At 41.2% G+C, this 24957-nt stretch overlaps 1 protein-coding gene across 1 annotated transcript in view; it reads left to right on the top strand.

Moving 5' to 3' along the window:
- Positions 1-10156: 10156 nt before the first annotated feature.
- Positions 10157-24957, top strand: part of LOC105924161 (alpha-2-macroglobulin-like) — a 72089-nt gene continuing 57288 nt past the window's right edge. The window contains exons 1-12 of the mRNA XM_036150110.1: positions 10157-10284; positions 10418-10598; positions 10744-10900; positions 11030-11082; positions 13537-13557; positions 16183-16348; positions 16431-16515; positions 16643-16787; positions 17600-17717; positions 17825-17934; positions 21735-21902; positions 22005-22232. Coding sequence (XP_036006003.1) covers positions 10199-10284; positions 10418-10598; positions 10744-10900; positions 11030-11082; positions 13537-13557; positions 16183-16348; positions 16431-16515; positions 16643-16787; positions 17600-17717; positions 17825-17934; positions 21735-21902; positions 22005-22232 — 1518 coding nt within the window. The 5' untranslated portion in view covers positions 10157-10198. The remainder of the gene's footprint in view (positions 10285-10417; positions 10599-10743; positions 10901-11029; positions 11083-13536; positions 13558-16182; positions 16349-16430; positions 16516-16642; positions 16788-17599; positions 17718-17824; positions 17935-21734; positions 21903-22004; positions 22233-24957) is intronic.

The following is a 24957-nucleotide window of genomic DNA, read 5'->3' as shown; positions in this document are numbered from 1 at the left end:
ACTCCTCCTGAAAGAGCATCGAGCCACAGGGACAATCATTTGCATTGTCCATGACTCTGCAGCAATCCCTCGTACTGTACATGCATGAAGCGACAGTGGAGAGGAACACTCCCCTTTAACAGGGAGGAAAACGTCCAGCAGATCCAGGCTCAGTGTAAACAGCCATCTGCCTCGACCGACTGGGGGTTTAAGAAGACAGAGCAGAGACACAAAAAAGAGACAAAAAAAAGCACAGAAGCACACATTGATCCAGGGAATCCTTTCTATGTTATATGGCAATAGCAGATTATCTGCCTCCCCTGGATAATGTCACAGCTAACAGAACACCAGACCAGGTGTACCTAATATGAGGAGAAAAAAGACAGAGAACAAAAAGTTAAAGTTGAAATAACAAGCAATGCAAATTGGAGAACAGTAGGAGGACTCAGCAGAGTGAGAAAAATAGACCCTGATGTCCTCCAGCAGCCTAAGCATATAGCAACATAACTATAGAGATAGCTCAGGGTAAGCTAAGCCTCTCTAACTATAAGCCTTATTAAAAAGGAAAGTTTTAAGCCTCGTCTTAAAAGTAGACAGGATGTCTGACTCACGGACCGAAACTTGGACTTGGTTCCACATGAGAGGAGCCTGATAGCTAAAGGATCTGCCTCCCATTCTGGTTTTAGAGACTCTAGGAACCACCAGTAGACCTGCAGTCTGAGAGCGAAGTGCTCTGTTAGGAACATACAGGGTAATCAGAGCTCTGATATATGATGGAGCTTGATCGTTAAGGGCTTTATACGTTCCTGAAACGACAGAAGGAACACCGTGTCCGTGTCGGTTTTTTCATTATTCCCCTTTTCAGGTAAGAATTCTGATTGTTACAAGTTTTACTAAATATATGTGTGTTTACTATGTTTGGAAGGCGAGCAGGGACTGTTTGTAGTGACTGGAACAGCTTGAGTAAATATGGCTTTGCTTAAAAAGTTATACTTAGCATAGTTTCCTGATTAGCTGTGTCCCACGGCATAGTTGCTGCTACTGTTGCAGGGCATAAATGTTGGTTGCAATGTGGAGCATTCAGGAAGGATGCATGTTGTGATTTATGAGGACATTATATAAGATAGCGCTGCGGGAAGCCCTGATATTCATACTTTCACTGTGTTAGTCATTGTGTATACTGCCGTTTTTTCGACTTTTCATTGCGTTCGCCTGTCTGCTAATCTCAAAACAACCGCGCCTGGCTTGACGGAGAAACCAGAACAGCTGAGCATCTTTATGACAGTGCATGTTTACTTTCGCCCTCTGGGGGGAGCCAGTTGCAAAGTATACCTTTAAAACAGAAATGTTAATGACTGTAATTTTTGTAAGAAAGCAGTCTCGATAGACATGACTGATATATTTTCCAAATGTAGTATATATACATGCAGCCTGTATATGATATTGTTGTTATATAATTTTATATTAATATGAAAATAAGTACCAGTCTAACTGTGAGGCACAAGAATATTTTGAGTAGCTGATGTGCTGTATTTTTTCCTTAATGTATTATAATTTCTTTATTTGTCCATGTAAATTGTTTTTTGAAATAACATTACGCCATTGGAAACGACAGAAGTAACACGTGTCCGACTCAGTTTTTTTCATTATTCCCCTTTTCAGTGGCCATTACAACCTCCCCCCAAGACCCCTTTCAGAAGCATCAGTCTGCAAAGTGAAGTTCTTATTAAAATCTGGAGAATGCAAGGCTGTGTTCTTACTCAGAGACTGGAAAATATCTTGGAAAGCTCCTATGGCTTCTGCTGTCCATTGGATTTTATTGGGACTTCTCAAACCACTCCTGTCTGTGTGGTGAGCTGCTCTGGCTGACAAGTTTGGAATGAATCTGTTATAGAAAGAATGCCGCCATCCCCAGACAAGATCTGAGCTGCTTCCTTGTTTGTGGGTTGCAGCGCGGCCTTCCTAATGTGGCTGTGTACTTAGTATCCCTCCACAACTTGAAGGGGCGATTCTTAGATCAGCTTTCTCCTGCAAATGCTGAAGAAAAGTTACAAGCAGCCTATTTCCATGGCAGTAGGCTGGTTAGGTTCCGATGTTGAATAGCAGGCGGTGCTTAGATGCTATTCTGGACTGCGACCAAGTTTGCCGGTCTCTCCAGTGTGGATGCTTTCACAGTCCACAGGCATAGAGGGAGCTAAGTCTGAGGGGGCTTGATACATAGCAGTGTTGGTACCACTTGCTGTGATGGGCAGTCCCCTGGGGGAAGGAGTGACTCTGCTCCTTCTTTTAATAGAGACAATCTGATGTTATTGTGCTCCCAATTTAGTCTGATTTTGTCAGATCTGGCTGAAGGCACAAGAAAGGGCACAGCCACATCAGGTTCGTGGGATAGAAAATGTGGAGGCAAATATCCAAGGGCTGTAATGCTCAAAAATTAGAGGACCCAGAATTCAACCAGACACAAGCAGCTAACATTAAGAAAGAGTTGATTTCAGAAAAACACTGCTGCAGGTTGAATATGGATGAAGACTCTATAATTCTGGAAGGTGTTCAGTGGTCAAAAATCTGGCACAGGGTCAGAACTATGATGACAGAATACGGCTGGAGGATCAGAGGGGATTACCAGAGTCTGATATCCGAGAGCCAGTCCAAAGTCAGAGCCAGCTGATCGGAAATCCAGGAACAGTCCAAATCAGAATCCGGGGCAGAGTCAGGGCACAGATACAGGTCAGGGGATCCAGGTAGCACAGATAAGCAGATTCGACAGGGAAAAGGCAGGCTCTGAGAATCAGGAGGCAGAAACTGGTCAGGTATCAGGCAAGCAGGCAGACAGGATTCAGGACGCTGGATTAGTCTCACCGTTGGCCCGTAATAATCTGGCACTGGTGACTGGTCTGAGGGCAAGTTATATAGTCAGTGGTACAGGTGGATCAGGTAAAGAATAATGAGAACCGGGGTGGAGCTCTACAGGTGTGTCAGGTGGAGAATCAGATCAGCACTAGTGCCAAGATCGTGAAGGAATTAATGAAGTCAGATGGAACTCTGAACATGTACCATGGGGGAGGAACCCTTCTCAGCAGGGTCCATGCTATTAACCACTCCACCAGAGACAAAAGGTCAGAGCACTTCTGACCAGACCCTCAGATCACTTCTTCCAGACTTCCACTGCTTCTTCACCATTTTCTTCCTGCCTGAGACAAAGGAGGAGAGAGGCTGGCTTGAGAACAGTTAGCACTATGCGGGCATCAAGGCCCCAAAAGTCCACAAACTGCACAGAAAAGGCGTTCTGTGAAACTCATCTGCTTGCTTCGAAGGAGTAACCAGAGCGAAAGAGGGGAATTCTCGTCCTCTGCGGAGCGGAGACTTGACTACATCGGAAGAATCATCACACAGATCAATGCTGCACTCTGACTTTTGTGCACACCAGCCACGAAGTAAGGAATGCCGAAACAGCTTTGTTTATTTTTGTCAGCTGTTGCAGCAAAGCGGACTCGAGACACGGATGCCTTCCCTCACCGGACAAGCTGATAGATCAGACTGCTAAATGGACGTTGGGCCAGGCCTATTCTCTCCGACCACGCCGTTGCTTAGCTCATAGCCACAGGCTAGCCTGCTGCTGAAAGACCAACGATTTTCCCTGCTTTTCAGTCCTCCTTCCTTGGATGGCCAAAGTGGACTGAACTCACACGAGCCACTGACAGGTTAGACAGAGAGACCCAAAGGGAAAGGTTTCATGGTAACTGGAAAATGTTTGTGTAATGCGCTCACATGGTGTCTTTAAACAAAGGGGCTAACAGAATTAACTCATGCTACCAGTCGGTTCCATGGCATTGCTGATATGGTTCAAATGTGTTTTATGGTTATAACAAAACTTTATCTTCACAGGGGTTTCATAAATTGTTGGGATATTAATGTTTATGTTATCCGGCCACTCATTATGACTAAAATAAAAGCCGAAGCTTTTAAAGTCAGCGCCGAATATCCACTAGCCAAAATGCTATTTAGCTCCTGGTTACATCCGGTTCCGGACTTTAAAAAAGAGCTTGTTTTAAAGCATAAGGCTTGTTAGTTTCGCTCCAACGTCGTTCGATAGTGCTATGAGCTTTATTCCCACATTAATATTGAATATTAATGTCAATTTAAAAGTGTTCTGGTTAACTTTAGGAGTAACCGATCACCACAGCGACCCCTAGCCCCCGGAGGTAGAATCGCATAAATAAAATCTACTGTCCCTAAAGTAAATGCTTTTTATTATGCAAATAATTCTTTAAAATGTTATATCCTCAAATAATTTGTGTAACTCAGGATTTGCATTGTGAATGAGTTGAAACACATACCAAATGTTGTTTTGAATTAGTAAAGCTAATTTAAGCTCATTCCATACTCTTTAAGATAAACCTTGGTTCTTTAACTTAAACAAAACGTTATTTAATCAAATAATGTTTTGTTTAACTCAGGATTCGCATTGTGAATGGATTGAAAACATGCCAAATGTTCTAAATTAGTTAAGCTAATTTAATTATTCTGATTACGATCAACCACTTTTGTTTTGTCTTTTTTTTGCATGTAAATAGTTCCTTAGCTTAGTTTCTTTTTATCTTCATTTCTCTTAAGGTCAGGATTTGTCAAGGTGAACCGAACACACACGCCGCACACGGAGCTTAGTTCTCAAGAGTTTATTGAATGTTGAATGGTTGTGGAGGAAGAGAGCCAGAGTCTTTACCCGGATGGAGTTGGTGAATGGTGAGAGCAGGAGCTGGGGAGCTGGAGAACACTGGAGAGCTGCGGGTGCTGCGCCGCAGAAACAGGAAGCCTCCAGAGCAGGAGAGAGAATTCTTGGAACGCAGAGGGCTGCAGTAGGACCAGGAGTGCAGCAGGGAGAGCCATTGGAGGTGCAGGCAGATGCGGGGAACTCTGACAACCAGACGTGGGAGAATCTCAGGTAGCCAGACTAGGGGAAGTTGTCACTCAGCTGTACGTGGGAAGATCTCCGGCTGAGGTGCTACAGAAAACTGAAGACGGACCGGCGGTGACGAGGAGACTGAGGTAGGCTTTTATAGAGCAGCTTGCAGGTGGATTGAGTCCGAGGTGATTGGAGCTCGACAGGTGTGGACTGAGTGGAGTCAGAGCTGGGCTGAGAGAGAAGGTGCTGGAAACTGCTCAAGGTGCAGCAGGCAAAAATGCACCCTGACACTTTAGCTAAGTTTCACTACCCTCGAGAAGGATTTGTTAATGGAAATATAAGGTTAATTCAGATAAACAGCATTTTATAGTGATGTTCTCTGGATGTTCATTTTATTTCTGTTATCAAATTCTTGAACTTGAAGAAGTTGTCACTCCTTTATTCTATGTGTGTGCAGAGATTGCTGTTAAAAGATCGCTAGTGCTCAAATTCATCCCTTTCAACCATTGTCCTGATATCAGCTCAAGAGCTGATTATCACCAGACAATACTTAACAGACAGAGAGTTATTTATGAAACATTAAATAACTTTAAACAGTGCATAATTGCACAACAGTAATATGGGCTCTGGTCGGGGAAGTTCCTTTTCTGTTGAGAATAGTCTTAAGAGAGCATCTGGTTTAATGTTATGTGAACCAAAATGATGGGAAATGTCAAAAAATAAAGTCCATCTGGCTTGTCTCGAATTCAGTCTCTTAGCGTTACACAAGACTTTTGTGATCAATCCAGACCCTTAAATGGCTCAGTGGTTCCTTCCAACCAGTAAGGTAAGTTTATTTATAAGGCACTTTTCAGTAACAAGACAATTCAAAGTGCGGTACATGAACAGAAAAACATTACAGGCATATATAGGAAAAACAAAGAATTAAGCTTAATATATCCTTGAGTAGAAATTTTTCATACATTAAAGGGGAAGTCCGGTCAACAAGGAAAAATCAGGGGACCATTAGCTATAACTAAAACTAATACGTTTGTGGTTATTTAATTAACTTATCTTTATTCAATAAGAAAATAAAAACATAAATTGTCGTCTGGATCACTGTGTATGGGGACAGCCATTACTGCCCATATTTGGGCAGTAAGGGCCGTTTGACATCACATCCTGCGACGTGGAAAAGCTGAGCAGCGACAGCATTTCTCCGCTCTTTCCAAGCAAAGTCAATAGGAGCCGTTCTACACAGCTGCGATCATCAACAATTTTTTCGGATTTCCAGAGGACTTCACCGCTGACATTCATGGCCATTGGATGTTCCAACACAACTGGTAAAAGTGGAAAAAACATTGCTTATTTCAACTTTCTGATTCATGAGCCACCGGGCTCGTCGCTGGATTGCCAACTTGAAGAGAGCGGATTTGCCATCTACCTTCTGGCCAGTGAGAAAACACGTTATATGCAGCAACCATTTCGAAGAAGAATGTTTTGAACGTGACATGAGAGCGAGGATTTTCGGTAAGTTATTTTTTAATTCAGAATTTTTAATTTAGAATTTGCAGGGATGGTTACTGACCAGAGGGGCGGAGGGATACCACATGTGATGTGGTATCCCTCCGTCCAGCATGTGCTGGAACGCTTTTATATTTTAATATTTATAGAGTAATGACCACCTGCCCTATTTACTAGGGGGCAAATATAACTGAAGTCACTTCAGCGCGATCTCTCCTCCGCTGCAAGGCCGGTAAAGCCGTGCTGCGGCAGAGCGCGCGTGCGCGCGCACACACACACACACACACGCGTATATATATATATATATATATATATATATATATATATATATATATATATATATATATATATATATATATATATATATACATACAGACCTCTCAACTTTTATCAAAAGTTAAGAGTGAGATTATGCTAATTTGGGGGTGGGGCTAACCGGACCCTGGAAGAGCCGGTGGAGTCAACTCCATCTCATTTTTATCCCACCAGACAATGAAGTAGACATACTTGTGTTAAAAAGAGAAAGAGACGTATTAATACTTTATTGTTCAGTTAATGGATTAAGACATAAAAAATACACAATTGTTCAAATAATACTGAATAAAATTAAGTAGTTTTAAGTTATTGACCGAATTATTACACTGTTACACATTCATCTATGGGTTGGTGCATCTTTACGCACGATCCAGCTGCTGATGTCTCCCTCTTTTCAGCTCAATGCACTTCTAGACTGTTACAGTTTATAACATTCTTATCACCTTTCACAGCGACAGGTTTCTCAGTCAGTCGCCGCGCTGATCAGACGAATCTCTATTGCTCTCGTCAGTGCGCTCTGGGCGGTGAGGTGGGCGGATTTTACCCCCGTGCGCTGCGTGCGACGGATAAACAGTGGGGAAAAGGCATAATTACTGTAAAGGGCTCCTATAAAGGGAACAGGGGTACTGACAGGTCTAAGATGAAGCCCCTGATGTTACAAGTTCTTTAAAATGACCCTTAAAAGTGCGCACCTGAATTAAAGCGCGAGGCAGCACGCCCACCGAAGCGCCACTGATTCTATGTTGTTAAAAATAAAATAGCATAAAACACAGCTACTAACTCTCCTATTGACTTTAACTGGCACACGTTGCTACCGATGTGAGGACATTAAACGTAGTGATTCACGTTTTGAATGGTGAACGGTGATAAAAGCACCTGCTCCGAGGGAAAGGGGGGGGCGGGGTGAGAGCAGCAAGCGCGGAGGCACAGAAATACGGTGCATGTAGTTAAAAAATGCAGAATTAATAAAAACGAAACTTATAAACAGACCAAGTGCCGTTTTAAACTGCATCTGGTTAGCAGAACTGTTTTATGATCCAGTATGCAGCCATGAATGAATGAACCGGTCATCTCGCAGCAGCTCTCCCCCCGCCCCCTCCCCTCCTGTGTACGCGGTACAGGACCGTACCGGCTCACTTTCACCACTGGTTAAGACTAAAATTATTCATAACTCTGATCACTCTTCCTGCTGCTCTGTTAACACGAACTGCAGCAGGAATTACTGATGGCCACAAGCTGTGAAAGAAGCCGAAACAGCTCAGCAGAAGGCGGAGTTTTGTCGTCAGCAGCCCAGACGGGCTTTGTGATTTTTATGCGTGAGAAATGCCATGTTTGCGTGTGAAATGTCATGTGTTGCGTGTGAGCGTGTGAAGTTAGTGAAATGCGTGTGTCACACGGTCAATGCGTGAGACACACACATTGACATATCGCTATTAGATGATAGCGATATGTGATAGCGATATTATCATCATCTAATATCGCTATTAGATGATGATAGCTCCACGGAACTCCCATCACTGTCACTAAGTACTTCATCACTCTCTGCTTCGTACAGAGCACCAGTCGTCGCCATCTTGGAGAATAGTGCGTTGTTGCTCAACAGCGGGTCTGCTGAGTGACGTCACAAAATGGGAGGTGACAATACTATTCTTGACCAAGATGGGTTCCTCCACACAAACATGATTAAATGAAAATTATTCTTAATTAAAAAAAATTATAATTTATTGCACAGTATGTAGTAGTTTTATATTTAAAGTACTTTCATCAGTTTGAATTCTGATTTTGACCGGACTTCTCCTTTAACAAATATACAGAAAGAACGAGCTTCATCACAAAAAAATTCTAAGAAAGTTAGCAGTGCCTCCATTCTTTAAGAGCCAGCTTTATGGCAAGTAGCTTGTGGTTTTCAACATCATAGTTTCTTTCTGCTAGGGAGAATTTACAAAAAAAAAAAAAAACAGCACAAGGTTTCATCTTACCAAAGGCATCTTCTCTCTTGGATAGTACAGCTCCAACTCAACATACTGCTTGTCGAGATCTGGTTGGGTTAGAATATATGCAACAGTAAATAACCTCTTGAGCTGAGAAAAGGTCTTCTTATCATCAGGGTTCCAAGAAAAGACTTTGGATGTCAAAGTTAACTTGTTAAGGGGAGCAGCAACAATACTGTAACTCCCAAAGAAGCTTCTGTAGAAATTTGTGAAACCCAGGAAACGCTGGAGGTCCTTTTTTGTTAAAGGGGTAGGCATTGGACTACCGCTTGGATCTTTTCATTATCAGGCTTCACCTGCTGACTCTCAAAAATGTAGACAAGAAAGGAGATAAAGTTCATATGAAATTTACATTTTTCAGCCTTGGCAAATAGTCTGTTTTGTAGGAGATGGTGGAGAACCATTTGGCATGGCTTTTGTGTTCAGGAAGGCACTGAGAGTAAAAAAGGATGTGGTCTCAATTGACAAACACAAACCGTCTGATAAATTGTCTTAGCACAACTCTGGAACACTGTGGGGGTGTTTGTGAGGCCAAAAGGCATAACCAGATACTCAAAGTGACCCAGGTGAGTGTTGAATGCTGTATTCCATTCATCCGCTTTCTTCATCCTATCAAGATAAGCATTACACAGATCTAGTTTGGAAAAAAAACTCTTGAGCCATGAAGAGCATCAAAGACTGAACTGATCAGGGGGTAAAGGATAATTGTTCTTAACAGTTATCTGACTAAGGCCACGGAAGTCAATATTGGGATAAAGCGAACCATGTTTCTTAGAAACAAAAAAGAACCCATCAGCCATTGGAGAGGAAGATGGACGAATCATGCCTTTCTTTCTCAGACTTCGACAGGTTATACAAACTTGAGGGAAACTGAGATAGGGATAAGTTCAATGGAATCGTGTGGTCTATGTGGAGGTAGAGATAGAGGCCTATCCTTTCTGAAAACTGCTGCCAAGTTATTATAGCAAGAGGGAACCTCAGAAAAATCTGGTGGTGCATTGGGTTGACCCTTAATGGTCCCTAAAGAAAAAGAGGCAGATTACAAACAATGTTCAGAACAGAAATCTCTTCAATGCTCAAACTCTCGCATTTAATTTGGGGATTATGAGCCTATAACCAAAGTTATCCAAAGACCACAGGAAACTGTGGGGAATAACAACAAAACACTGAATAAATTCATGGTGATTACCAGAAGTGATACTTTTTATTGGTTTAGTTTAATTAGTTATTTTAGCAATCTGCTATTTAAGCTTTTTTCTGTCTCATGACTAACCTACAGACAAAGTCTGATTCACACTGACCTTTGCAATCTCAGAGCAGGATAAACAGAAAAAATGTTCAAAACTATCTGTTGGTGAGTTTACATTAATGGATGATTTATTACCTAGACATTATCAGGAAAAAGACACATGGTGTGTAGGAGGTTTGTACTGTGAATGAAGTTGGGTGGGGTTTTGTTATCTGCAGCTATTTAATAGTGACTGACTCAGGATCATCGCAGTCAGTCATGGGTGATCCTAGGAACCAGATGTGGATATGGATGCTGTGGGTCTTCTCATGTGGGATGTGTGTTGGTTCAACAGTAGCCGAACCGTAAGTTTAAATGATTATTTGATATGCTTAATTTGAATTAATTGGGTTTTAAATATAAACTAAAATAAGTTTTTAACTTCCAAGTGGGTTCAGATCCAGGAGATTATAGCTGTATGTGTGAATTTGTCTTTAGACATTACATGGTGACCGTCCCTGCTACTCTGGAAGCTGGAGCTGAAACTAAATTCTGTGCAAGTCTCAAGGAGCCTAATGAGACTCTGACCATGACTGTCACTTTGGGGTCAGAAGAAAAGAACACAACCCTTCATGAGAAGACCTCCAGGGAGGAATTTCTTGAATGCATTCAGTTTCAGGTCAACTTTGAAGAAAACTATGAACTACTTGCTCTTTATAAAAACATACCCTTATTATTTTTGAAATATGATTATAAAAAAGAATAATGAAGAAAGATCTGCAGGAAGAGTTGCATATTTGATGTCCTAACTTTTGCTGTAACAGGTTCCTTTTGTGGAAAATGAAGAGATAAGAAATTTTGAGGTCGAGGTACGAGGAAACACATTTTACTCAAAAGAAGTCAGGAAAGTCCTGATCAAAGCCTACCAACCAATGCACTTCATCCAAACAGACAAACCAATCTACCTCCCTGGACAGACAGGTAACTGGGACAGAAAACTGTTTCGATCAATGTTCTTTCTTACAAGCCATTGATGTTTGTGGATCCTACTTTATAGTACAAATCACAGGTTTCCCAAATTTTCACATAATATCTGAAAACTTCATATAGTTCATTTCAGAGTGGTCTCACTGGATACAAAGTTCAGACCAACCAATCAGCTGGTAAGTAACTAAAAATTCTTCTTTGGAATAAACTTTGAATAAAATCCATTTAGGTGTGCAGAACAAATGAAAGGGTTTATTTGACTGGTGTTCTGGATGTAATGTACTGGCTCCCTGAAGAGGGATGATTTGATCTTTAAACATGCAGGACAAAATGGTGTGTGGTCATAACACTTAAAGGCTAAATGTAAACTGATCATCGTCTGTCTGAAAAATACAAAGAACAATTCCGTTTTTTATTTGTCTTATTAATTTAGTTTTTTTTTTTCATTTGCTTACACTTACAAAATTAATTTTACACCTAGAGCTTTTTGTCACGTTACAGTCGTAAATCTCAGGGTATTTTCTTATGTGATAGAACAACACAAAGTACTGTATATTTGTAAAAAAAGAAAGACAAATATAATTTTTCACAATGTTTTTGAAATTAAAATCTGATAGTTTAGATAGTTTAGCTTGATTTGTATTTAACTCCCCTGAGGTAGTACCTTTAGGGGTAATTACAGCTGGTGTGTTTCTCTACCAGCTTTGCACATCTGTAGAATGACATATTTGTGCATTATCCTTTGCAAAATGGCTGAAATTCAGTCAGAATAGATGCAATTTACAACTGTGAACAGTAATTTGCCCTTGCTTTGCACTTTGATTTAGGTCTGGACTTTTAAAAAACATGAAGTGCTTTGATTTAACCTATTCCATTCTAGGATGTATATTTTGTGTAGTTGTCCTGCTGGAAACCTCCACATCATGATGCTGACTGGGCTTTCCTACACTTCGGATATTTTTTAAGACGATTTGAATTGGTCATTTGTCTACCAGTCATAGTGTTTTGAGTCATCCAGAAACTTTGCTTTTGGTCTCATCTGATCAGAGAACATACTTCCTCATGTTTTCGTTGGCCCCTGCATGGGTTGGGACAACCTCTTAATTATGTATTTCAACAGTGCTTATTTCTTGACACTATTCCATAAAGGTTAGATGTGTGACATGTACAACTACAACATATTCTCCTCCATAAATTGTGGATCTCTGTTGTTTTTCCATGGGAGGCATTGGTCTATTGGCTACTTCTCAGATTAAGGACATTGCCAGCTTGTAAACTAAGGTTGACATTCATCGTTTCGTAGGTTGAAACAGTGCTGTATTATACATCCACATTTTTAATTATTATGCTATAACCCAACCTAGCTTTAATCTTCTCCACAATGTTATTCCTGACCTGTCTGCTGTGTTTTTGGTGTTCACTATGCTTTTCTTTCATTAATTTTCAGGAAAAAACCTATGAAGCCTTCACAGAAATGCTGAACGCAAATAGACCCAACACTTTTCAGTTAGGGTTGTAGTTTAATTGTCATTACATTTCATAACCATGTGTTATAAAGGATGAGAAATTAGGACCCAAATGCAAGCTTAAGGATAATGACAAACAGGCAACTGAAGGTTAAGAAATATGTTAATAACAACAGTGACTTCCAGTGGAATAGTTACAAAGGTGTTGGTGTTTTGTAGAGACAAAGACTACAGTGGAGGATTCTTCAATCTGTTGACACACGTGAGGTGGAGCAAACCTCCTTTAAAGAGAGACAAAGATTGGTTAATCTTGAAAACTTGACACAAAAATAGACTTGACTTAACTTAAATCTAGTGGCCAGTGTACCACTGATAAAGAACTGATGGACTGGGTAGGTGTGGCTGGAGGCACTACACTTTTAAACGACAGCTTAAAGATGTCTGACAGGTCAGCAGGTACTTCTCAGTATAAAGCACACTGGTGGCTCCACCTCACATCACCTTTGAACATAACACATAGAAAGGAAATGGGGAAAAACACACTGGTTAAGACAAGAGAAGAAAATTAACCTGATTCCCCAACACAACGCACTACTTTGTGTTGGTGTATCTCATAAAATCCCAGTAAAACACATACATAAGTTTGGAGTTAAAAAAGACTAAATGTGGGGAATTTCTGGATGCCTGAATTCTTCTACAAGGCACTATATGCACCCTTTTCTGCAGAGGTGGATAAATCCAGCTTCAGAAAGTAAAAACCCTGCCATGTTTTCCGTCATCTTGTTCACTTAACCAGGTAATTTTAGTCCCTATCTGTACTGTGGAGCTGTAAATGCAAATGATTAGAAGTAACCGCTGGAGCAGCTTTTTACTTTCTGAACCTGGATTACCCACCTCTAGTTTTGTGAATCAGATGACACGGTTTAGGTGTCTGAAGATCTGCCATAACCACAGTCAATCCAGTGAAAGATCAAAAGCCAGTACCTATTTGTGTCAAATTAGTTAAAATCTATCAATTACATTTTTCCTGACTGTAATGAAAGCATCAACCACACGAGGTTGTCACTCTAAACCATAAAACTAAATAACCATGGCAATGCAGATTGATAATGTCACTGTTATTTTATGTCTGATTCAGAACTATCTCCCTTTTTTGTCCAACAGTACAGTATCATCGAACTGGAGGTAAGAGCATACAAAACCTTCTTAAACACATAAACAGTTCAATCTACACCTGGCAACATCTTCATTCTTAGTATAAATGCACTCCACAGCAACAAGCAGACCGATACATTTTTACTCTGTAATGCCAGAGAATAATGAGTCTGGTGCTTCTCCCAAAATTGTTGCAGTTAGTTAATGTCTGCAAAGAAAACAGAAACAGTCATCAATGACAGGTCAGAATCAAGCTAGCAACAGCTTTTCTTGGGTGAAACACACATGCCGAATCTACATTATGTATAACTAGCAAAACGAAGGCATCTTCTTCTTGGTGCTTTTTCCATGTGGTAAACCGTCTTCTCTGTGCAAAAACACGCGGCTGTGAAGCGTACTTTGCAGCGTCTAGTGTAAATTTACTCTTTTAAAAACCAGCTTGTAAGCCGCGCCGCTGACATTACGTGTCCAGTGGAATTCCTGCTTTAGTTTTTTTTTTTTTTTTTTATAAATTATGGTCGAACACCAATATGGGACATTGTGTTTCTGTACATTACTTGTAAGACCACGTTGTTTAATTTCCTTCCAGGCGAAATTACAAAATAACTCTGACAAACTTCACTAAAGAGTCTCAAAATATCCATTGACTGGCTCCGCCCAGTTGAAAACCTTTTCCCAGAAGCGTTGGCTGCATTCTGTCCTGCGTTCCGTCATTCAGCTACTGACAGTGATAAGGTGCATTATAGCCACACTTGCCCTGGAGCTGACTGGCAGAAGCAGGGCTGTCAGACAATCAGCCATTGGGCCCTCTTACCACTGACACTGGGCAAAATGGGTCTTGCACACGAACACCATGACTGAGACAGTTGGAGCAAGGGTTTCAACTAGCAACCCATTGGTTTCAGGATTAACTCCTAGCTCCTGTGCCACTGCCTCCTTGCTTGAGTGTTGTGACAAAAAATGTTACATTTTTCAGGGCAAGAGCACTGAATCACAGAGTTTGTTAATATTTTAGAGGAAAATGAAACTGAACATCGCTAAGCTACCACAGATGTTCAGTGGCTCAGCCGAGGCAGAGTGATAATATATTCCTGGGATGTGAGAGTTCAGGAGTTCTATGAGACAAAATGATATGACATCCCAAAGCTATCAGATGCAGACTGGATCACAGACATTGTTTTTTCTGTATCTGTGATGGCACTAATAAATCAACTAAATTTCCAAGTACAATCCAAAAACCTTTTAATCCATGAAATGCACATACCATCTTTTAGCTTATACAGCTGTTCACCTCTGCAGATTCTCATCCATGTTGGAAACACCGCATGTTGAACTTTAGTCGAGATTCCAGGACTTTAAAACAGTTGAGAGTGAAATGCACATGATTTCTTCTCCCTTCATGTGCAACGGTGATTATGTACCCAGTGACGTTCAGAGGGAGCTCATGGACCTGCAGTCTGAAACACTTATGGAAGAGCACTTATGTTTTGTTTCACCACTGTATTTTTACTCTTCCATCAAAGAGGAGAACATTTCACATATTAGGCTGTGGGCCAGAATCTGTAGGATGACTTTTCGTATGAACTGTCAGGGGGCAACTTTCTTCCACCGGGATTAGTTGCTACACAAAGCAGTGATCTCAAAACACCAATGTTCCCACGTTTTCACTTGCACATTAATAAGTTAAAGCTGACAAAAAATCTAAACTGTTCCGCTCCGGTCTAAGAGGTCACATGATTAGAGTTTTGCTGCTCAGCCAATCAGATCGCTGTATTGTCAGCTGTGCGAGTTCAACCGGTTCATCATGACTGCGCCCATAAGATGTTGTATGCATCTGTTTCCAGACGAAGAAAGCCCAATGATAATATTTTCTGGTGCCAGTTGGCAAATATCGTTATGGCAAGGAAAAAGAAATAGCCCAGTTCATCCATCCATCCATCCATCCATCCATCCATCCATCCATCCATCCATCCATCCATCCATCCATCCATTCATCCATTCATCCATCCATTTTTTTACATGCTTATCCCTGCTGGGATCGTGAGGGGTGCCGGTGCCGATCTCCAGCTATCAATGGGCAAGAGGCGGGGTACAACCTGGACAGGACCCCAATTTACTGCGATATCACCAAGGCTTGCTGCGCTAGGATAGCACAGGCGACAGGTGTCTTTGTGCTAAACTACTTATCCCCGCCAGAATTTGTATCCCCTGCGTCAGGAGAGTGCTTGAAATCAATAAAACTTTTAACCTCTAGCAAGTCAATTCCATCATTCAGTGATGGATTCTGTAGAACAGAAGTCCCAGCCTACGAGCTACAAACCAGCACTGTTTCTTTCTTCTATTGGTACAAAGCTGCAGAGCTATCAATAATTATGTTCAGCAATTGTGGCTGTATTGATAGGCAGAGCATGTGAATGGCTGTATTTCGAAAAATGTGGACGTGCTCATGTGGTTCAGGCAGTGTGCTTGAGAGGCATCAAAACAATCAAGGCTGAAGTGTGTGAATCGACATGGAGGAGCGAGTGGTCTAACAGTATGTTGTTGCTGATGTGGTTGTATGGCCAAATGCAAGTATTAGGATCCTCATAAAAAGGCCTAAAGGACCCTGACAATTCATCTCCGATATATGTCTTACGTTGTGATTTCCCTGACCAGGATCCTTACAACAACAGGATTGGACAGTGGCTCAATGAAACATCCAACAGCAAAATATTACAGCTTTCCTACCCCTTAAACTCTGAAGTCCGTGAAGGGACCTACAGAATCATTTTGAAAGTCGGTGATGTTAAGAACTATCACCGCTTCAAAGTGGAGAAGTATGGTATGTTTGCAATGTTTTGTTTTTTTAACAGACAAAATATTTTCGCTTCAAGTCCACTAGGTAACAAGTACTGTTTGTTCAGTTTTGCCCAAATTTGATGTAACGATAAATGCAAAAGAAGAAGTCAGTATCGGTCAGGAAGAATTTGAAGCTGAAGTATGTTCAAAGTAAGTAAAAAGGCATTTTACAAAAAGATAAAGTTATATATATATATATATATATATATATATATATATATATATATATAGCAGTTCCTCTCTGTGATGACTCACTGGTCTATTCTACTTAAACCAGGTACACATACGGACAGCCTGTGCCAGGAAGTGTTACCTTGAAGGTGTGCCGACCTCTTCAGATGCATGTATATGATTATGGAGTTACGCGCAGAAATTTAGAAGAACTTGAGATAAAACCTCCCTGCGAGACAATCACAAAACAGGTAGAGTTACACACATGTATGCAGTAGATACGGGTACCTGTACTAAATCTACACCACACACAGCTGTAATGTGTAAAGTTTGGTGAGGCAATATAGTATAGAGATGTTTTCCTAAGCTTTGTCTTGTAGTTATAACAAACAAAGTTACAAACACTTTGGCAGACAAAGACATTTTGACAACCCATTTGGGGATTGCCCTATTTTTATTTAAAGGAGCAATAATTAAGAAATGTTGTGTAAAAATAACCAAAATCATTCTAATTTGTCACCCAGGATGGAAGTAGCATTCCCGATAAACCATCAGTCCTCTTCATCAACAATGTCTTAGTCAAAATTTTCTCTATTCAAAATTGGAGGTACAGTGCGGAACGACTTCGCTGCAGTGTGTAGCCCGTGTTTACTTCCTGGTTCCTGAGCCAATCACATGAGTGCCCAGAGTTCCTAAAACAGAGCGCAGCATTTAGTATTTTATCTTGGTTAAAAAGCAGCAGCCTGCAAATATGGGAGCCAGTAAGAGAAGCGGACAAGGAATAGAACAGAATAAATCATATACCTTGCATGTGAAAGGAAAACTTTTGTGGAGTTTCACAGCAGCAACAGACCGTTGAGGAAACGGTGTCAGCTGTGTATGTGATGTTCTGATTTGAAATACTAGGTGTCATTATTAGTTATTGCGCCTTTAGTTATACCTAATCCCCACATTTAGATTTGGACTGACCAATTTTTACCAATTCAAGTAACATATTAAGATAACTATAAAGAAGTTTAATATCTGTTCTATTTATCGCTGTTGTTTTTTTCTTTGAATTTAGATGGACAAAACAGGCTGCTCTCTGTTTGAATTTAAAATGTCAAGTTTCACCAAAATTGACTCAAAGGTAGCATTTGATGGACTTGATCTAAGTGCTACCATGGAGGAGGAGGGAACAAGTAAGTCCTATTTACATACCCTACATTCCTTTGCTTAAAGTAGACGTGGTCAGAATAATGGTATAAGCTGCTGTTACATGGAAGATTTTGTTTTTAAATATATTCAGGTGTTTCACTTTCGCAAAGGAAGAAGGTGCAGATATCCTATATGATTGGAAAGCTGACTTTTATTGATCCACCCAAGATTTATGACCAAGGCTCAAATCTGGAGGGAAAAGTAAGAATAAAACAGAGCTTTGAAAAAGTATTTACCCCTGTACAGGCTTTGTTGTTTTTTGCTTTTCGTCATATTTTTAATGTTTCAGGTCATAAACAAATATTAATGTCAGACCGAGATAGTCTAAGTAAATACAGAATGCTGTTTTCAAATGATGTTTTTTTTTTGTTTATAGGAATAAACCTTATTAAAACAAGACAGTTCTACAGCTGCAGTAAACAATTGTTTAATTAGTCTACTAATCAATCGCTTACTTTTTTGATTAGTCGACTAATCATGATTATTTTTCATATGATCTCCATCATCACTCAAGTTACTTGTAAAAATATTTTGATTGAACTTGTTCTAGTCTCCACACCTTAGAGTATCCCTTTATTACCTCTTGTTGTCACTGTCCTTTATTTATTACCTATATAAATGATAAAATCCTCCACAAAATAATATTTTTCAATTCAACTGATTTAATTTATTTTTAATATTTCTATCACAATATTTTTTTAACTGTTAAAACATCAAATACTCAACCAGCTGTTTTACAAAACAATCTTTCAACCTTAAAAGTTTTAACATTGCTTAACGTTTACAAAGATTTTAAATTAGAGTAAAAAAGGGAGTATATCAACATCTTTGTTGTCAGCCTTGTTCTCTTTAATAAGGCAATATCCCCTCATCAACTTTAAAGATGAGTGAATTATTAATTTCCAAATATACTCTCTATTGCTCTAAACATTAAATTTAAATAAAGCTATTCCGTTACATAGCTTCACATTAATCTCAACCATTATTCCGTCCGTCCGTCCGGCTTCTTCCGCTTATCCGGGGTCGGGTCGCGGGGGCAGCAGCTTCAGTAGGGAGGCCCAGACGTCCCTCTCCCCAGCCACTTGGGCCAGCTCCTCAGGAGGAATCCCAAGGCGTTCCCAGGCCAGCCGGGAGACATAGTCCCTCCAGCGTATCCTGGGTCTTCCCCTGGGCCTCCTCCCTGTGGGACGTGCCCGGAACACCTCACCAGGGAGGCGTCCAGGAGGCATCCTGACCAGATGCCCGAGCCACCTCAACTGGCTCCTCTCGACGTGGAGGAGCAGCGGCTCTACTCTGAGTCCTCCCCGGATGACTGAGCTCCTCACCCTATCTCTAAAGGAGAGCCCAGACACACTACGGAGAAAACTCATTTCAGCCGCTTGTATCCGGGATCTCGTTCTTTCAGTCACGACCCAAAGCTCGTGACCATAGATGAGGGTAGGAACGTAGAACGTCCGGTAAATCAAGAGCTTCGCCTTTTGGCTCAGTTCTCTCTTCACCACAACGGATCGATACAGCGCACGCTTCACAGCAGACGCAGCACCAATCTGCCTGTTGATCTCCCGCTCCATCTTCCCCTCATTCGTGAACAAGACCCCAAGATACTTGAACTCCTCCACTAGGGGCAGGACATCCTCCCCAACCCGGAGAAGGCACTCTACCCTTTTCCGGTTCAAGACCATGGTCTCGGATTTGGAGGCACTGATTTTCATCCCGGCCGCTTCGCACTCGGCTGCGAACAGCTCTAGTGAGAGCTGTAGATCACGCCCTGATGAAGCCAATAGGACCATGTCATCCGCGAATAGCAGAGACGCAATCCTAAGGCCACCAAAACGGATCCCCTCAACACCTTGGCTGCGCCTAGAAATTCTGTCCATAAAAGTTATGAACAGAATCGGTGACAAAGGGCAGCCTTGGTGGAGTCCAACTCTCACCGGAAACGAGTTCGACTTACTGCCGGCAATGCGGACCAGACTCTGACACCGGTTGTACAGAGACTTGACAGCCCTTTTTAAAGGGTCCGGTATTCCATACTACCGGAGTACCCCCCACAGGATCCCTCAGGGAACACGGTCGAATGCCTTCTCCAGATCCACAAAGCACATGTAGACTGGTTGGGCAAACTCCCATGCCCCCTCCAGGATCCTGCTGAGGGTGTAGAGCTGATCCAGTGTTCCACGGCCAGAACGAAAGCCACACTGCTCTTCCTGAATCCAAGATTCAACTATCCGACGGACCCTCCTTTCCAGAACCCCTGAATAGACCTTACCATGGAGGCTTAAGAGTGTGATTCCTCTGTAGTTGTAACACACCCTCCGGTCCCCCTTTTTAAATAGGGGAACCACCACCCCAGTCTGCCAATCCAGGGGAACTGCCCCCGATGTCCACGCAATGCTGCAGAGCCGCGTTAACCAACACACCCCCAAAACATCCAGAGCCTTAAGGTACTCAGGGCGAATCTCATCCACCCCTGGGGTCTTGCCATTTCAGTGATAAATGAAACACTAAAATAAGCCCAGCAATAACTGTTAGATATCATTCGACTGAATTGCTGCGGTAGATTCAAAGCATTCTACCCATTAGGCCCCCTACTCCGGGGCTACATCCGGAATAAACAAAGCAAAGAAGACGTTGGAGTACTTTTACAATTAACCCATATCTTGCCTATCTTACCACGTATTGGACAAAGTTCTGGATTTCTCTGCCTCGCCTTACTTTTATCGGACATCACATCCTGTTTTCTAGACAAAACCTGGGCTGTGTACCCTGAACCTCGCCAAGCCCTTTTAACCTGTCTGCCTGTTCTCAAGCCTGCTTTTCAGACCTGTCTCAAGCCTCAGCCCATTCAGCCGGTCAGCCCTCAGCTTCTCCTAGAGTTTTACAAACGATGTTGCCTGCCTGCACTCGGGCTTGATTTATTTATTTTTAAATAAACAGTTTAAAACCCAACAGTGTCAGGTTTAATTTTGGATTCTCTGTCTAGTGAGTACCGTGAGAGGGAGAGAGGTTAAAGGCCCTTCTCACATTAACAAACAAATAAAACAAACAATAAAATTCTGAACCCCAAGACTTTTGGAAAGTCTTGGGGTTTTGAAAAGAAAAAGACTTACAATTTGAAATCTGGGTGTCCTGAAAGGTAAACACTACCAGCAGTGTTATGGTATGGGCCTGCTTTCCTGTCTCAGTACTTGAAGGACGTACTGTAATTGAAGAACAATAAATTCTGCTCCAAAGAAGAAAATCACAGAGGCAAATATAAGCTATCAGTTTTTGAGCTGAAGCTCAAGTTTAATTTGGTTATGCAGGAGGACAATGACTCGAACCAAACCAATAAGTTCACTCTCCCACTGCAAAAAGATAAGTGAAATTTTCTTGAAATCAGTGTATTTTTCCTTCATTTGTGGAGCTAAATGAGACTATTTGCCAGTGGAATAAGATTTTACCACTAAAAATAGGAACAATTAATCTAAATCATCTTATTTCAAGTGCAGAATATCTAATTTTCTCATTTTAGGGGTAAAAATACTCATTCTATTGGCAAATAATCTTATTTAGCTCCTCAAATAAAGGAAAATACACTAATTTCTAGAAATATTTACTTACTTTAAGTTCCCTTTTTGCAGTGCGACTGGCCTTCTCAAAGTAAAATACAACTGATATGTAGTGGAATTACCTTAAATGGGCTACCATGATTAATTATACCTCTATATATCAGAATTAAGATAATGATGCAGAGAAAAGTAAGCCACAAATCTTCCATAGTGATATCAAAGGACTGATGGCAGTTGGGACCACCATATGTGGCACAACCTGTTTTTAGGATAAGAGGGAAATTACTTTTTGTGTGTGGGACCATGTTGGTTTAAAGATGTTCTTTCTCTCAATGAATGAAATCATCTTTTGAAAACTGCATTCTATATTTACTCAGGTTACCTTTTACATTATAATTTTTTGATGTGGGTAATCCCAAAATGTCTGACCTAGAATTGTATTTTCTACAGGTCAAGGCTGTTCACTACAATGACACACCTATGAGTCACATGCCACTGTACTTGTTTGAGGGTCATGTTTGGTCTGCAACCTTACTGCAGAACCTCACAACTGACAGCAATGGATTTGCCACATTCTCTGTCAGCACAGAAACATTCAGTCAAGATATTCGCCTCAGTGTAAGTAATTCACACCTCTAAAACTGTTTTAGTCTGCTAAAAAAGTAAAAACTGCTGTTTACCATCATCTTATTCTAAAGTTGTTGTTTTTTCTATAATCAGATAACAACCACACCAGTTATGGTGTACTCACGACATAAAACAGTCTACATTCAGACAGGTAATCATGTGGTTCAGCGGTCCCTACCTCCTTCTAGTGATACTAAATCAGTCAGCTCCTTGAAGATAAAGAAGAGTGATGCAACACTTCCTTGTGACCAAGAAGTGGACATCATCATAGATTACACTTTTGTGCGTGAACCACAGGGATCTGTGGATATCATGTATCAGGTAAGTCATTTATCTTGTTACTATAATTATTGATTACTCAATGAGTTTTAAAATTGACTCCATATGACAGTTGCCTGTCAACATTTAGCTTGTCAGGTCTGTTTTATCATTTTTAAGATTAAAGATTAAAATAAATGTATAGTTGAATTCAGCACAGCATGGCCAACTTCTAAGTATTGTGTAATGCATATGACCAGAAGACTTTGATCTAAAAATTCCTGATCTTCTGATTCAGTTTCAACGTTCAGTCTTCTTGGTAGGAGTTCTGCCCCCACTGTGTTCCACGTAACAGTTGTGCAGATAGATAGTCTTAGACGATTGACAGGCGTATGTCATTTTAATTGACGTTGCTTCCTGAAAAATTCCTGCACTATTATCCTGAAAAATAGTGCAATCTACTGTGATTTTTAGAGGGATTTCTAGAGGGATTTTTTCAAGCTGTATGCAAACGAAATTCCGTTCTGTACGCACTTTGTGCATACAAAATGACAATCTATCTATCTATCTATCTATCTATCTATCTATCTATCTATCTATCTATCTATCTATCTATCTATCTATCTATCTATCTATCTATCTATCTATCTATATTTCAATGCCAAAAGAGTGAAACTACAAATAAAGATGAAAACGTGATTTAGAATACAACAGTAGTCAAATTATACAAATAGCAAGGGCACAAATACTTAATACTGTGTAAATAGCATGTCATACGGTGGCCCTGAGGTGCAAAGCGCTACAACATTAACAAAAGCACTCCAACATTAACGAAAGTGCTACAACATTAAGGAAAGCACTCCAACATTAACGAAAGCACTCCATCATTAACGAAAGCGCTACAACATTGTGGAAAGCACTCCAACATTAACAAAACGGAAGAGGTACGTCCCAGTGGGAGACCTAAGAAATTGCTGATTGGACTACAGCTCGTTTTTACTTTTGAACCGGAAGTTATTCTGGCTTTACTGTGTTTTTTTAAAAACATGAATGTTCTCGGTGATCCAAACCGTAAGTTGTAGTCTAAAACGCCATGTAGTCTGTTTATAAGTTTCGTTTTTATTAATTATGCTTTTTTTTAACTACGTGCGCTGTGATTCTGTTCCTCAACGCTCTAACTGGTCTGCTCCTCTCCCCTCCCTTCCCTCGGATCTACAATAACATAGAAAAAAATAGGTTGCAGTTACAATAACACAACCATCATAACAAAAGTTGTGGAAATAAAATTATCGCGTCTACCCTCAGCTGCAACCCTTAAAGCATACAGGACTGCGTTCTTCACGCTGCGTCTTTACGCATGATCCGCAGCTGCTCGATTTTACCCTGGTGCGCTGCGCGCGAGGGATAAACAGTGGGGAAATGCATAAAGAAATACTGTAAAGGGCTCCTTTAGAGGCGTGTCTTACCGCTGAGCTCTTTCTGTCTGTCGGAAAGTAGCTAGCTCCTCCAGGCTAACGGCGTGGTCTGGGATTGTTGAGTTGAGCCATGTTTCGGTCAGGATCAGAGCACAGCAGTCCCTGAACTCCCTCTTTGCAGAGAGCTCGAGTTGTAGATGGTGTATTTTGTTATCCAGTGAGCGAACGTTGGAGAGCAGAATGGATGGTAGTGGCGGTCTGAATGGGTTAGCCTTTAGCTTAGCTGCTAAGCCTCCGCGGCAACCGCGCTTCTTGGGCCGGCTGCACCGCTTCGTCTTTGCTCTTCACCGGCGTGAGCTGTTCGTCAAGTCCGCTGCCTCGCCGGCACCTGGGGGTTCGCGTAGTACTCCGAGGCTGTGTAAACAATCGAGCGTAGAAGTGGTTATAAGTCCAAAACCACTATATGACCGTAACTCCAGGAAGCGCTGACGATCATGAATGAGTGGTTTTCAGCGAGTTTGGCGGCATATTTTATGAAAATATCCCCGAGTTTTAGCGGAGCTGTAAGCCTTCTCCCCATTACTTCTTCCGTTCCTGCACATGTCTTTAGCATGTAAGGATAAAATCTCCTTGTAATGCTGAAGGCATCGAAGACTGAAGATTTAGCAAGGGACCTGTTACTTTGGTCGTCCAATATTGCATATGTTTTCAGCTTCTTATCAGGAGACCCCTTTTGGATAGATGAACACTGGACAGATTTTGGCACAAGAATGACTTTCAATTTTCCTTCCACACACTTATGTACAGGTAGAGGGAGCAGTAGGTAATGCTTGATCTTGCTTCCCGCCTTGAACGTCCACTGGCTGCCTTACAGCTGGTGGTGGCGTTGTTGCCCAAACTGCTGTACCAGGATGAAGGGCTGAAACATGACTGTTGATGCCACATTCTGCCCAGCTTATCTCTGTACTACAATTTTTAGCCTGGTGATTGGTATTGGCGCAACATCTGAAGCATATTGAGTTCCTTTTAAGGTAGATCTTTCGTTCCTCAAGGGGCATTTCTCTGAATGCTCTACATCTGTTCAATGCATGGGGGTTTCTGTGGATGGGACATTCTTTATCTACATGCAGAATCTTTGTCTCAGCTATAGGTTTTAGTTGAGAGTTTGCGACTTCTGTCCGACTTACTGAGATGGGTTCTTTCCTGCTGTGTCTTTCCTGATATTTAAACATCTTGATTGGTGCTGGTGGTTGCTGGACTGAATGTCTAAAACTGGGATCATTGCGCATTTTTGCTTCACTGGAAACAAAGTTGGCAAATACAGAAAATGGTGGAAATGACACATGACAAAGAGTGTTTTTCTTTGTATTTAG

Source organism: Fundulus heteroclitus, chromosome 18 (genome assembly GCF_011125445.2).
Source record: "Fundulus heteroclitus isolate FHET01 chromosome 18, MU-UCD_Fhet_4.1, whole genome shotgun sequence".
NCBI lineage: Eukaryota > Metazoa > Chordata > Actinopteri > Cyprinodontiformes > Fundulidae > Fundulus > Fundulus heteroclitus.
This window is presented reverse-complemented; position numbering and strand designations above follow the sequence as displayed.